The sequence below is a fragment of the Macadamia integrifolia genome, chromosome 3 (assembly GCF_013358625.1).
Source record: "Macadamia integrifolia cultivar HAES 741 chromosome 3, SCU_Mint_v3, whole genome shotgun sequence".
In the NCBI taxonomy this organism is placed as follows: domain Eukaryota; kingdom Viridiplantae; phylum Streptophyta; class Magnoliopsida; order Proteales; family Proteaceae; genus Macadamia; species Macadamia integrifolia.
Window position 1 is genome coordinate 20,502,846 of NC_056559.1, and position 13,475 is coordinate 20,516,320.

At 38.5% G+C, this 13,475-nt stretch overlaps 1 protein-coding gene across 1 annotated transcript in view; it reads right to left on the reverse strand.

Annotated features, from left to right (window-relative positions):
- Nucleotides 1-12,103: 12,103 nt before the first annotated feature.
- The window catches only part of LOC122072697 (probable alpha,alpha-trehalose-phosphate synthase [UDP-forming] 9), a 12,927-nt gene continuing 11,555 nt past the window's right edge, over nt 12,104-13,475 (reverse strand). Inside the window, exons 2-3 of the mRNA XM_042637086.1 lie at nt 13,099-13,372; nt 12,104-12,979 (exon numbers count right to left, since the gene is read on the reverse strand). Coding sequence (XP_042493020.1) covers nt 12,653-12,979; nt 13,099-13,372 — 601 coding nt within the window. The 3' untranslated portion in view covers nt 12,104-12,652. The remainder of the gene's footprint in view (nt 12,980-13,098; nt 13,373-13,475) is intronic.

The window sequence follows — 13,475 nt, forward strand, 5'->3', positions numbered from 1 at the left end:
TGGAGCTGGTTACCAAAAGAAGAGGAAGAGAGTAGAACCACCTGAGGGGCAGGTTATGCAGCTGAGGAAGTTGGATTCTTCATAAGAAAAAACTGTTGGTGCATGGTCTGGTCCACTTTTAGAAAAGGAGGGAGCCTTCGTACTTGAAGTTTGACATTGGTTAACAGCAGAGGAGGAAGATGGCAGCACCATTTGAGGAGATGGATCTAGTACTGCAGCCGAGGAAGGTATGTTCTTGATTAAAAATGTTGATGCTCGTTTTTCTTATAAACTGGAACTTCAGTCGAGCTGGTTCTGATGCTTGGTGCTGTTATCGCAACTTAGATGGTCCCAGAAGGTTTGGTATTCTTAAAAAATAGTCAGGTTATAAACTTTAGAAACTAAAGCAGCAAAACAACCCCTGGGGGTTGCAGTTCAACAACAAAAGTTCAACCGGTTGCTTTATAATTCATACACGGTTTTGAAGAAAGGTATGGGAAGAGGGTAGCCATATACGTTCTTAGTGCGGGTAATAAAATGGTTTAAATAGGGTTGGTGAAAACATCTCAGAAATAAGAACGTTGGAGAGAAAAATCTTCTCATTTAAAGAGGGCTAAATGGTTTACATTTATGAGATGTGACTGGTTGGATGTACAGGTAACAAGGTAAGATCACCGGCGCGTTCAGGTGAGGGCAGCGTTAATCAGGCAGGGAGATGGGATTACCTACAAACTAGTACCAGGGGAGCTGGGTGATGGAAGAGCAGGAAGGAGATAGGGACAATGACGGTGTTATTATGAGTTAAGTTTCACTGTTGCCGAGCAGGGAAAAGAGAAGGTAGAAGGGGAGGGAGTGAAAGAAGAAATGCAGTTAGCATCTCATCAATTGCAATCCCTATTGGTTTCACTTAAAATGGCAGATATTAGTACCCAGTACGAGAAGCTTCCCATCGGCCATCGACCATGTAATTAATATTTATGTATAATATTAATTTCTCTCTCTCATTAACTCGTGTTGGACTCGTAGAAGAAGGGTTACAAGACTCCCTCAACTACGAAGTGGAGAGCAGTCAAACTATCCTACACATATTAAATGGGGCCTTCCGAACTAAGGAATCGGTGATAGAGTTCACCTCCCTAAGAACACAAATGAACTTACAATCTAAAAAATGTGAAGCTAGATACAAGATATCTTCAGCCACCTTCGAACGATCTGAGAGATAATAGGATATGAATTCCTTACAGTCTCAGCCATAACAAATGGGACACCTTCTGAAATGCATTCTAGGAGCCCAAGTCGCATAGCCAATGCTCCCCTTTCAAGAGCACTACTACATTTCATTGAATCTGACACCGCTATGAAAGGCTTCCCTTCATGATTGCGAGCAACAATACCTAACCCTCCCAAACACGAATGAGCTTTCCATGCTACATACGTGTTTAGCTTCACATAGAGCAAAGGACAGGTCCGCCTCTGCTTTTCGAATAGAGGAGGATCAGAGAGGATCAGAGAGGATGGGGATGATGGCCTATGGCACAACCAACACTGAACTCAGAGGCTGCCAGTGATGCCGCTTGAATTACTTCAGCTGGTGACCAACTAACTTCCATATCTTCTTGATGTTGTAACAAACTTTTCACTCTTCTCCATAGGTAGAAGAGTGAACTAAACTTGGCACAATAATCCATTGCTTCTATGCCCTAAGGAAGATGATGTAAAAAATTATTATCATTAAACAGGTAGAGAGTTTTCGCCGATTTTTTATTGTTGGTAGTACCTGCATCTGTCACCATCAGATACAAGAAGCTCCTTCAATGGTAAGGCCTTAATGGATAATAGACTTTCTCTTCCTCTCTCAATTATGACTTAGTTGACTCAACCTTTATGTTAGTTGTTAACTTATTATATATGATCATCTTCTGGTTCTGTGTGTACTTGAAACTTTGGCCAAGGTGAGGTGCTTTCCAGCTTTTCTTTCCAAGGTTTAAGACCAATTTGCACTTAGTCAATCTCCTAAGTAGTCCCATGAGAATGGCATGTCCATTTTCCCTAAACTTTTCCTGTGTATGAGTTGTTAACTTGTCATGTTGTGAAGCATGGATTTTTTTTTTATTCAAATCTTATTCCCAAATGATATAGGCTAGATTTAATATCATTGATTACCTAAAAATTCCATGGGAATGGCATGTCCATTTGTCATGTATTATAGTTAATGGCTTGATTTTATTATCGTTTTGGCATATATATGGTAAATATTTTTTTGATTTATTGTTATTTGAATGCCTTGATGTTGTTTTTAGATATATTGAGAACTTGCAAGAGGAGAATCATCAACTAGCTATGAATTTGGAAAATGATCTTGCCAAGCTTCAAGTAGAATGCCTCAAATTCTTTCAAAGTTTATATTTTTTTCAGTCATTTTGTTTTGTTTTTGTTTGTTTGTTTGTTTGTTTGTTTGTTTTTTATTTATTTATTTATTTATTTATTTTTTTATTTATGTGTGTGGTGTAACATGTCTTTAATGTAGATATTGTTTGTTCAAGTTTTAAGTTCTAGTTTAGAAATATAACCATTCAAGAAAAATCTTGGGCTCCAAGTAATTATTCTCTGCAACTCGACAAGTATTGGAGCTTCCCCTTGGGTTTCTGGCGGCTTGTTCTTCACGATGATAGTTATCTTCTTGGTTTCCTAAAGAACAGAGCCATATTCTCCTGCTCTGACTATGATTTCATTATTGGCTCTATGGTTTTATGGACTCTGATTGGTGTTGTACTTCTTTCACTTACTCATCTAGTGATGGGGCTTTTGCATATAGTTTTAATTCATTCTCTTGGCTATCTCTGTGTCTTTCCAATCATATGACTCTTCATCTTATATGGCTTGTCCTTAGAAGCCATATGATAGTTCAGTTGATAACGTATTTTTATTTGGGTTGCATTTATTTTCACCTCCTTTCAGTCCAATGCATGCAGTTCTCTCTCCTTGGGTAGCGCAGGCGTTGGATCTTCCTCTTATTGTAAAGAGCACGAATGTAGACACCACATTTTGTCACCCTTAAAAGCGCTAAGTAATGATGAGTTACCCTCTGAGATGCGGAGTGATCATGTATTTACGATCAAGATCTTCTCTTAGACCTAGGCAATGTATGTTTTGTTTCTATGCTGACACAAGATGGTTAATCAAATAAAAAAAAATATTTTAAAAAAGGGTTAAAGGCTTTGACACACCTAGAATTGACCAAGACCACCTAACAAACCATAGACTGATCCTAAATTGATCCAAAAACCTAATCAGACTAAACCCAATGAGTCAACTCGAGCCAGTTTATTGACTAAGGCCGATGTCGGTTGATTGTATGTTGTGCCAGGTTCTGTGAATTAGTAAAGATTTGGTGAATGCTTGATCATATCTCATTTCAATCTCATACTTGTCACCCAAGGCAAGCACCTAGACACATACTAAGACCTCTAGGACAACTACAAAACTCTAGAAACCTATGTAACAAATATGTTTATTCGCCACACATTTTGGGAATATATATTTCCCATAAATACACCTAAATCTCTCTTTAAGGAGGAAAGAGATGACACCTATATGGAAGCATTTTACACTCACCTTGGTCAACTATAAATATACAACCCCTCCCACATTTTGGGGATCTCACACACTTATCCGACGAAATCCCACAAGAGTTTAAGCCATTATTCATCAAGACTTATGCACGGGAATCTAGTATAGGAGTTGTTTTGTTGTACTTCACATCAATTTGATCTTGTGCTAACCACAGCTGAACACATGAACTTCTGACCAAAATACACCACTCAGGAAAGTTGCAAAGGGGGGGGGGGTAAGTCTTCTTCCCTTTCCTTTTTACGGCTTCATATTTTGAGATTTGTGATTTTCGTTATCGTACTTCTACTGAACAGAACTCACTGTTATCTTTAGTAGGGCAGTAATGAAGTGCAATCAGTTACATGATTTTTCGTAGGAATTTTATAAACCTTCCTACTCCAAAATTTGGTTTCCAGATCTCTCTCTTGTGATGCTTTGACTTCTATATTTACCTATTTTGTACCTCACGTCACCCTACTTATGTTGTCATTGTATAATCCTATTCCTATCTCGGATCGACCCTATTAAGTTGGGATAAGGTTAGGATGTTGTTGTTCTATGTATGTAGGAACTGTTAAGAGACATGAGCCAACGTAGGCCTGACCCGGCTAATGAGAATTGAAAGGCTTGATCGAGTTGTTAGTCAAGACTATTATAATTTTAAGAGCAAATTTCACTCCCCTCCCTAGAGTTTTCACTTATTACACTCTCCTTCGAAGTTTAAAATTACACTCCCCTTTCCTTCAAAGTTTAAAATTTCTTCTGTACCCTGTAGTGTTAACACTATTAGAGTTACATGTCAAATGACATTTTTACCCCCATCCCCTTTGTCTAAATAGCTTCATTATCTTCGCCTATAATGAAGCTTTATATTATAAGGGAAGCTTCATTATCTTCCCCTATATTGCCATGGCTTGTGGGAACCTCAAAGCTCATTAAAGACGAGGAGAGAGAAACCGGCCAAGTTAGCTTGCAAGTGTACAAGCTTTATTTCACTGAGGCGTTTGGGTGGTGGGGAGCTGCTACTGTACTACTAATGTACTGTTCCACTCTGAGGTGTTCCCGACTGATTTCCCGAGCCCTTGAATGTTTCTACATGGTAGGACATTCAATCAATTCAATCTTTATGTGGACAACTTCAATGTTGGATTTGCCTGGGGGGATAGTTGACCCAATCAACATTGAATAAAGAAATGGCACTTTGACCATCTTACAATCTACTTGGCAGACTAAGTTCTAAATAACTAGCCAATTCAGGTTCACTTTTATTTACTACTTCATTGTTTGAGTTGCAAGGTTACTTCCTTGCAACATCTCGTGAGTTGACCTACCTTGATTCAATCACCAAAGCACCTGTTATTCATCGTTTCTCAAAAAGAGGGGAGATTTATTCAGGAGAATACAATAGAAATTTGCGTATGGACTTCTAGCCTCAGTGAAATAAAGGTTGTACACCTACAAGCTAACTTGGCCCCTCAGATTGGCCAACCAACGGAGACATCCAAGAACCTCCTTTCCGCTTCGGATGGGGGGAAGGGGGAGGCACACCGATTTGTCATGGGAGGAAGAGGGAGGCACGAAGGAAGAAGATGAAACTCTAAAAACGCAAAACTCTAAAACCAAATTGCCTTTACTTTGGTTCTTGGTTCCAGCGAAGGAAGAAAATGAAACTTGGTAAGGGCAAACATGTAATCTCACCTTAAGGTAAGGGTATTTTGGAGTTTAAAATAAAATTCGACATCTTGCGTCATCACATAATGGTGGGCAGCTTATGGTGTGGGTACGATTGATAGAATCTACAACAGCAAAGAGATTGTTATGTAATTTTAAAATTCGCAGGGGAAGGGTGTGTAATAAATGGAAACGTCAGGGGAGGGGAGTAAAATTTCTTCTAATTTTAATTGGCCAATGTAAACCTTCAGATGAGCCTTAAGGTCTCCTGTACTGGTGAAATTTTCAGATTTCTACTTAAATCTCAAAGGTAGGCTAACATTTGGAAAGAAAGTTAATCCTCATGTGTCGGCAATTTGTTTTTCAATGGACTTATCTAGCCTTTCCAACTTCTCACGAAGTGCTTTCTCCATGGCCATTTCTTCCCTGGAGTAGGCCAATGATTTAATTTGACAAATATATCATGGACAGGTGTCCCTCAATTTGGTTCATTGGCTCATGTTGGTCAGGACGAGGATTGTTTAGGAATCGCATGGGATGGTTGATTTCTAAATGTCATGTCCAAATCCTCGATAAGCTTCATCAGGTTGGACACCTCGGATCGAAGCTGACTTGTTTCGAAGGCTCCCTCCTTGGTACTTATGGATGAAGTTGGTGCTGACTTAGGTAAAGGACTTGAAACCTAGCTTCAGATCAACCTAGACCTATCTCTAATCCAAGTGCGTCGATCTGTGTTTGTAAAGCATGGAATGCTGCCTAGACCAAAAGGCCCCTTACTAGAACTCTCTCAGAACTCTCTCAAACTAGCCTAAACCCTTGATATCATGCCTCCAGCCCAGAAGATGCACAAATAAAGATACCACACCATACCGTTCCAAGTCTCTTAGATAGAAAAGTTGCTCAGATTAAGCTCGAGGTGTCTCAATCTATATTTTAAATGATCTATACAATTGATATTCAATAGGACATAAGGTTCCCCTACTACAACAAGGAGCATCGGATATACCTTACACCCGACCTTCATCGTCAGTGTTCAAACGACACATCAATGCGTCCCTTTAATATACCTGAAGTACTGGAGGGTCGAGAGTTCACCATGGGCCCCCGCAAAACTTCATTTCAGTCTCATAGATACTTGCACATGGGCAGCCATGCATCTGTGCAGTGCAAATGTATGAAAGTGTAATGCACGATACTTGTTAGTTCCAAAAAATCCCTAATAAACATATTTTTTGCATACAAGGCTCAAACAATTAATTTTACAAACAAAGAAAGCACTCATGTATGTCTTAAATAGGTCTGGTATGAAGTTTGACAAGTCCCAAGTGGGGTCTCCAGTGTGAGGGCCAATGGGGTTTAACAGATCTTCTCCCCTCTCAAAGAACGAGTGGTTCGAGTCCAACAATCTCTATTAATTGGGAGTTGCACCTAGAATAGGGTTTAGGACCCATTGCTGATTGAAATTAAAACTGAAATGACTCCATCCAAACTATCTACCCATGGGTTAGAGTTTGTGATAGATTGCAGTTTGAGTAAAGGGTTAGGCACGGTCCACCGGTAAAAACCAGACTTCAACCTTAAGTCGATACACATTTTATTAAATAAAACGTCTAGGTTTGTGTATTATACCAATACCATACATGCATTAAAAGGAAAACATGGAAAAAAATATAGGGGAAATTTCAAATCCACATACCCGTATCCAGCTGCTCTGCACAGTTAGTATACAAAAAGTATAGCAAACATGATGTTTAGTTAAGGAATCAAGACAATAGCTAACCTTAGACTTTCATCTCATGAAACATGATAATATGACATCATGCACGTGGGGATGGCGATCATGGAGTACAATCATCATATATGTATAGACAAAGTTAGAATATTATTGAACTAAAAAACAAAAGAATGCAAAAATGCTAGTATGCTGTAAAAGGGGATGGGAGGAAAGAAAAACATTGATAGAAATTGAAATAAAAATCATAAAAACCATAAAAAAAAATTATATAGAAAACATCGAGGTGAAAATTTTTTAAAAGACAAGTTTTACAAAAAAACTAAAGGGAAATGTTAGCAGGTTTGCACTATGAGGTTCTATTGAAGGTAAATCTCAGATTTTACATAGACTAGCAAGGAAATGAATTTGATGAAAATAGTAAAATAAATCCTAAAATTATGTAAATTTCACAATAAATAGATCATGACTTAATCTACAACCTTGAATAAGAAACTTTTGTAAAAATCCCTATGAAAAATCATGTAGTTGATTGCACTTCACTGCTGCCCTACCGAGAATAGTTGAGTTGTGCTCAGTAGAAGTATAATAACAGAAAGCTCGAAACTTGGAATGTGAAACCGTAAAAATGAAAGGGAATAAGACTTACCCTCTATAAATTTTATGAAATGTGTACTATGGTTGGAAGGGCATGGGCTCAGGTGTTGTTAGTGCAAGCTTAAACTAATACAAAGTACATCAAACAACTCCTTATAATTCTAGTACACGAATCTTGGTGGCTTGAACTATGTGGGATTATCGGGTCATACGTAGGATATATGTGTTTGTGGGATCCCAAAATGTGGGAAGGGTCATATATTTATAGTTTGGAGATCTCTTGGTCCACCAAGACAAGTGTAGGATGCTTCCAAATACGGTATCATCTCTTTCCTCCTTGGAGAGAGATCGTAGGTCTATATATGGGAAGTATATATTCTTAAAAAGGTGTGGACAAATAACACATTTATCACATAAATTTTCTAGAGTTTTTCCCGATTTCACTTCAAGCAATCTTACGCAGAAAGCAGCAATCATCTTATCTCATAGAGGGTGCTATCATGACAAAGAGTACCCTCGTCAGATGATTTCACTTTGAGCAATGCAGTTAGTGCAAATAATGTACAAACGTACAAGTGATGTAAAGGGGAGAACGTTCTTAAATTTATTGGTAGCATCTAGTATTTGAAAGTTTGACATCACTACCTAGCGGAGTGCCACTATAAGGGTAATAAAAAGTCGCAGGCCCAATACCACCGCATCCCCACTAGGAAATTCGTGAGAGCCTTTTTTGCAGAGGCTTTTCCCCTTTTGATCTTGGTTAATGGGTATTGAAATCTAACATGGCATAATATTGGCAAACTAGGGATTGAGAAACATGATATTTGGTGTCGCCACTTAAGTTGAGGGCCTAGGACCCGATTGGTGAGCCGATCCCTAAGGAAAGGCCACAAAAGTTGGTTTGGTCCAAAGATAAGACTAATTATCGAGGTACGGTGGGAAGGTGTTCAGAATCCTCTACACCGAGTTGAACCGGTCTTTCTTACTAGATGCTTAAAGAAAGAATATCCTTTTCTAATTATTCTTATACTGTATGCATGGCTATGTTATAACTGCATTACTATTACACTACAATATTCAAATTAGATATCTACATTTTGTCTACTAGGTTAAGAGATTATACTTGAGCTCGACACCTATTTTGGGTCTAGAGGGGAGAGCCAATTTTGTTACGAGCATAAACTTTGAGGTGGAGGTGGATTCGACCTTCGACTTTCATTCTTCAAAGAATATGACCTTATAACCCTTCACAGCAATAGGAAATCTTTGAGGAATCTACAAAAATCTAGGGAATTTGGAGGTGTTTAAGACATTCCAAAAGCAAAGGAAGCCTTCCTAAGGCATTTTGAAGGCTAGGGAATTTTTCTAGAGGTTTTGGGATTTTTGAGATTTCGACATGTAAATCGAGGCAACTCAATTTTAGGGACGCGTTTTTTAGATTCCTTAAGGTTTTAGGAATTTTTAAATTTTCTAAGATTTGTTCAAAATTTGGGTCTTTGGCATGCAAATAAGGCAAGGGAATTTTTACCTGAGAGAGAGAGAGAGAGAGAGAGAGAGAGAGAAGAAATCTCTATAGCTCCAAGAACCTTAGGAAGTGTGTTGGATGCCTTGGGAAGTGGTAAATGGTATCCTATTTATAGGCTCACAAGGCCAAGGGTATTTTAGTAGTTTAGATGTTTCTGGATGCTCTGCCATCTCCAGAGGTAAAATAGTAATTTTCGATCTTTCTTAGGGTTTTGACTTCTAGCAATTGTTATAGTTCCAGTGATCCAATTTTTCACACCATATATCGTTGGAATCATTTTTCCGATCACTATCCAAGTGTTGAGCTTATTTTTTTGCTTCAAAAAATTCAAGATTTCAGGAGAAAGGATTATTCCCTTTTTGCAACTAGGGTAATTCTAGCAACTATTTTCATGTCACTTCACATCATTAGACACTACTTAGATTGATTCGTCAGTATATAGCATGCAAGGGGAGGGTGAAAAAAGTGGGTGTCTACACCCATCGTACGACCTTTTATATAACTATTCATCTTGGATATTTCCTTAGATATTTCTTTTATCCTACTGTGGCATTTGTTGGGTCTTTCCGTTCCCTTATAAAATCAATGATGTTGGCATACCAAGGTCTGTTTTCTGCTGTGTGAACTTCACCAAATTTTGTTGTATGGGACCATCACTTTTTTAACTAAGAATAGTCTAACCTGTGCCATAGGATTTCATTCGACCATAAAGGGCAAGGTTGCGAGGGCATCTACGAATATGTTGTTATCCCTTTCAAAATACCCGAAGGAGATATCATCAAAATTCTTGATGATATGCTCTAGACATTCTTGATATGGCTTCAACTTCTAATTTCTGGTCTTCCATTTTCCATGAGTTTGACAGATGACAATGGAGAATTAGCATACACTTTGATCTTCTTTACTTCGATGGTTAGTTCCATTTCGAGACCTAGCGCAGAAACTCCGTTCTTAGCAACGTTGTTGGTGCATGGGAAGTCAAGGTAGAAAGATGATGATAAATACAACCCATCTGGTGTAATCAACAATACTCTTACCCCACCTCTCATAGCTGCTCCATCAAAGTATAGTTGCCACATATTAGTTATTTCATCCTCTCCTTCCACTGCTACTATTTCTTTATCGAGAAAGGCATCATCCATCGGTCATTTACCTTTTGTTGGGTGTGATGACAAATAGTTTGCAGTTGATCTACCTTTGATAGATTTTTGTTGGCATGAGTTTTATCAAATTCTGATAGTAGTAATAACCATTTGGCCATTCTGCCCATAAGCGATAGCTTCTCGAATAGATATTTGATTGGATCCATTCTTAGGATCAAGTGAATTGAGTATGGAACCATGTAATACCTCAACCTTCTTGTCACTCAAACCAAAGCAACGCATGTCTTTTCAAGGGACGTGTATTGGGTCTTATACTCCAAGAACTTTTTGCTTATGTGTAGATAGCATGTTCACCCCTTTTCTCTTTGTCCTTTTGGAACCAATATAAATCCCATGGAATATTCCCCAACTGACAAGTACAGTAAGAGTGGTTCTCGATCCTAGAATTGGTGGCCAAAATAGGGCATTTGACAAGTATTCTCTAATTTTACCAAGCGCCTATCAGCACTATGGATTCCATAGCTTAAGTTGATCCTCCTTCCTCAACAAATTGAAGATTGGCTCGCAGATAGTTGTTATATGTGCTATGAGCTGACTATTATATTGAATGTGACAAAGGAAAACTCATAGCTCCTTCTTTGTATGGGGTGCATGCAAACCTTGAATCACCTTAACCTTAATAAGATCAACTTCGATGCCTCTTTTACTCACTAAAAGTCCTCTCAATTTGTAAGCAGTTGTAAACACACACTTTCGAGGGTTTATTTTTAATTTATACTTTTTGATTCTTTCAAAAAACTTCCTCAATGCTGGAAAATGCCCCAATCAATCAATAGTTTTGACTATCATGCCGTCGACTTAGACTTCCACATCCTTGTGTATCATATCATACAGAGTAGTAATAGCTACTCTTTAATAGGTGGCTCTAGCATTTTTCAGTCCGAATGACATTACCTTGTAACATTAGGTTCCTTGTTAGGTGGTGAAGGCAGCCTTTTCCATATCATTGAGATACATGCTTATTTGATTGTATCTCGAGAATCTATGCATGAATGACAATATAGCATATCCTATAGTACCATCCACCGATACATCAATGTGTAGCAAAAGGAAGTCATCCTTGGGGCTGACTATATTCAAATCTCTGAAGTCAACACACATCCTCACCCTTCCATCTTCGGCATAGGAACAATATTGTCCAACCGTTGGGGGTATTTGATCACTTGTAAGAATCCTACATTCCAGTACTTCATGAGTTCTTTTTTGATCTTCACTCCATTTGGTACACATCCGCCGAGCTTGACCCATTTGTTAAACTCACCGGACTCAAGCCCATACCAACTACTATTCGATTGTTCCTAATACAAAAATCGAGAATAATTGATTAAGAACCTGACTTAGACCGACAGGTTTAAATCCCACTTAGAGATAAATGACTTAGTAAACCGTCTAAGGCCAATTTAACTTGCTTATTGGTAACCCAATTAAAGCCCAAAACCGGAACAACTACTTATAAGTAATCCAAGCCTGCAATATCCAGGCCCAACTACCTCACTGTGTAGGGGAAAAATGGTGAGGCCCAAACAAGCCCAACCTGTTGACTGTACTCCCCTTGATTATATTTTCAATAGATACTTGCAGCCTCAAAAAATAGGGATTCAGGATCCTCCGCCTCACCACTTACCTCCCACCATTCCCATGGATTCATCCCCCATGTTCTCTATTTTAAACCTAACTAATATATCCTCCTAGCTAACACTGTTGTTCTCCTTCATCTCTCCATATGTTTATATCAGTAATTAGTACCTGGGCAATTGTAGCATAATACCGCTCACCAGAATGAACAATATTCTATTACTTTATATCAAGGAGTACATTGTCGCATGTACAAACATGATCATGATCATGTAATATCTTTGCCATTAGTATAAAGGTTTTCTGTACATTCATGTTCAAATCACTAAACAATATATGTCATTTTATTATTAGATGATATCATTCCAATCTACAATGGAGAGGGGTGGAGAGAGGTTTTGAATCCATAGCTTCCGTGGGAGAGATCAAGAAATAAAATAAACTGAAGAAGATGAAGATGATGATGATAAGAAACAAATGGGTCAAAGACTTCCACCTCAAATAAGGTATTTGAGAGATCAACATCATCATCCTATCCAACAATTGAGCTTCTAGAATTTCAGTATTGGGTTTCAAATGACCACTGCTTGTATGCATTATCTATCTATCTGTACAAAGGCAGCTTTGAAACTTTGTTTATGGATTATGATCAGACCCACTTCCTTCTGTTCCCAGTAACCACAGAGAGTGTCTGCAGACTTCTTTTTTTCTTTCTAAAATTTGAACCCCATCTTCAATCTTGAAACAAATAGATGATGATGATGATATTGACAGAGAAGAACACCACCATAATTTCTTTCAAAGAGAGCCCTCAAAGGACACCTGAAAATGTGCAGGCTTTGATGGCTGCACTGCTACTGCAGCAATGCCTTGAAGCAGCTTGATGACATCAACTGTATCATCTAGATAGTACTTTGCCTTACTTGGCTTCTGACCAACAGTGCAGGCAAACACTTCGGCTGTGGCCGGCAATGATGGATTTGATACAGATCTCGCAACGCTCTCGAACATGTCTTCATCTGATCTATCATCTCCAATGCATAGCACAAAATCTGGTGGCTGTGGCTTTCCCCTATTCAACATGGTTGATATAAGGTTTTCAACAACTATACCCTTGCTTACACCCTGCCATAAGTATCAGAGGTCATCAGACAAGAAACACAATTCAATTATATTATCATAATCAATTCAATAAAACCAAATTTTCACAAGGAGATTTAAGGATATGTCAAAAAATTGCTTACCTGTGGTTTCACTTCAACAATGTGTTGACCTCTTTTGACCAGGACGGGCTCATTAGCGAGCACACTCTCCAGATGATCAAGCAATTCCTTTGCCTGGCAGGACCCAAAATCTGGGTCAGCTTCTTGATGGTGCCACACCAATGCACTCTCCTTATGCTCAATATATGATCCATCGGTTGTTTCCGTGTAAAGTTCCATTACAGGCTCAGCGATCTTTATCCAATCAAAGTCTGTTGCTAATAGAGGAGACTCCCATTCAGAATCTCTACTCCACCTACAACAACCCAAGAGAAACACCAAACTTTCCTCTTTCAGGGGATACAAAATAGAAAACTAAGCAAGCACAAAAAGATACTTATGAAACTTTTAACTTTGTC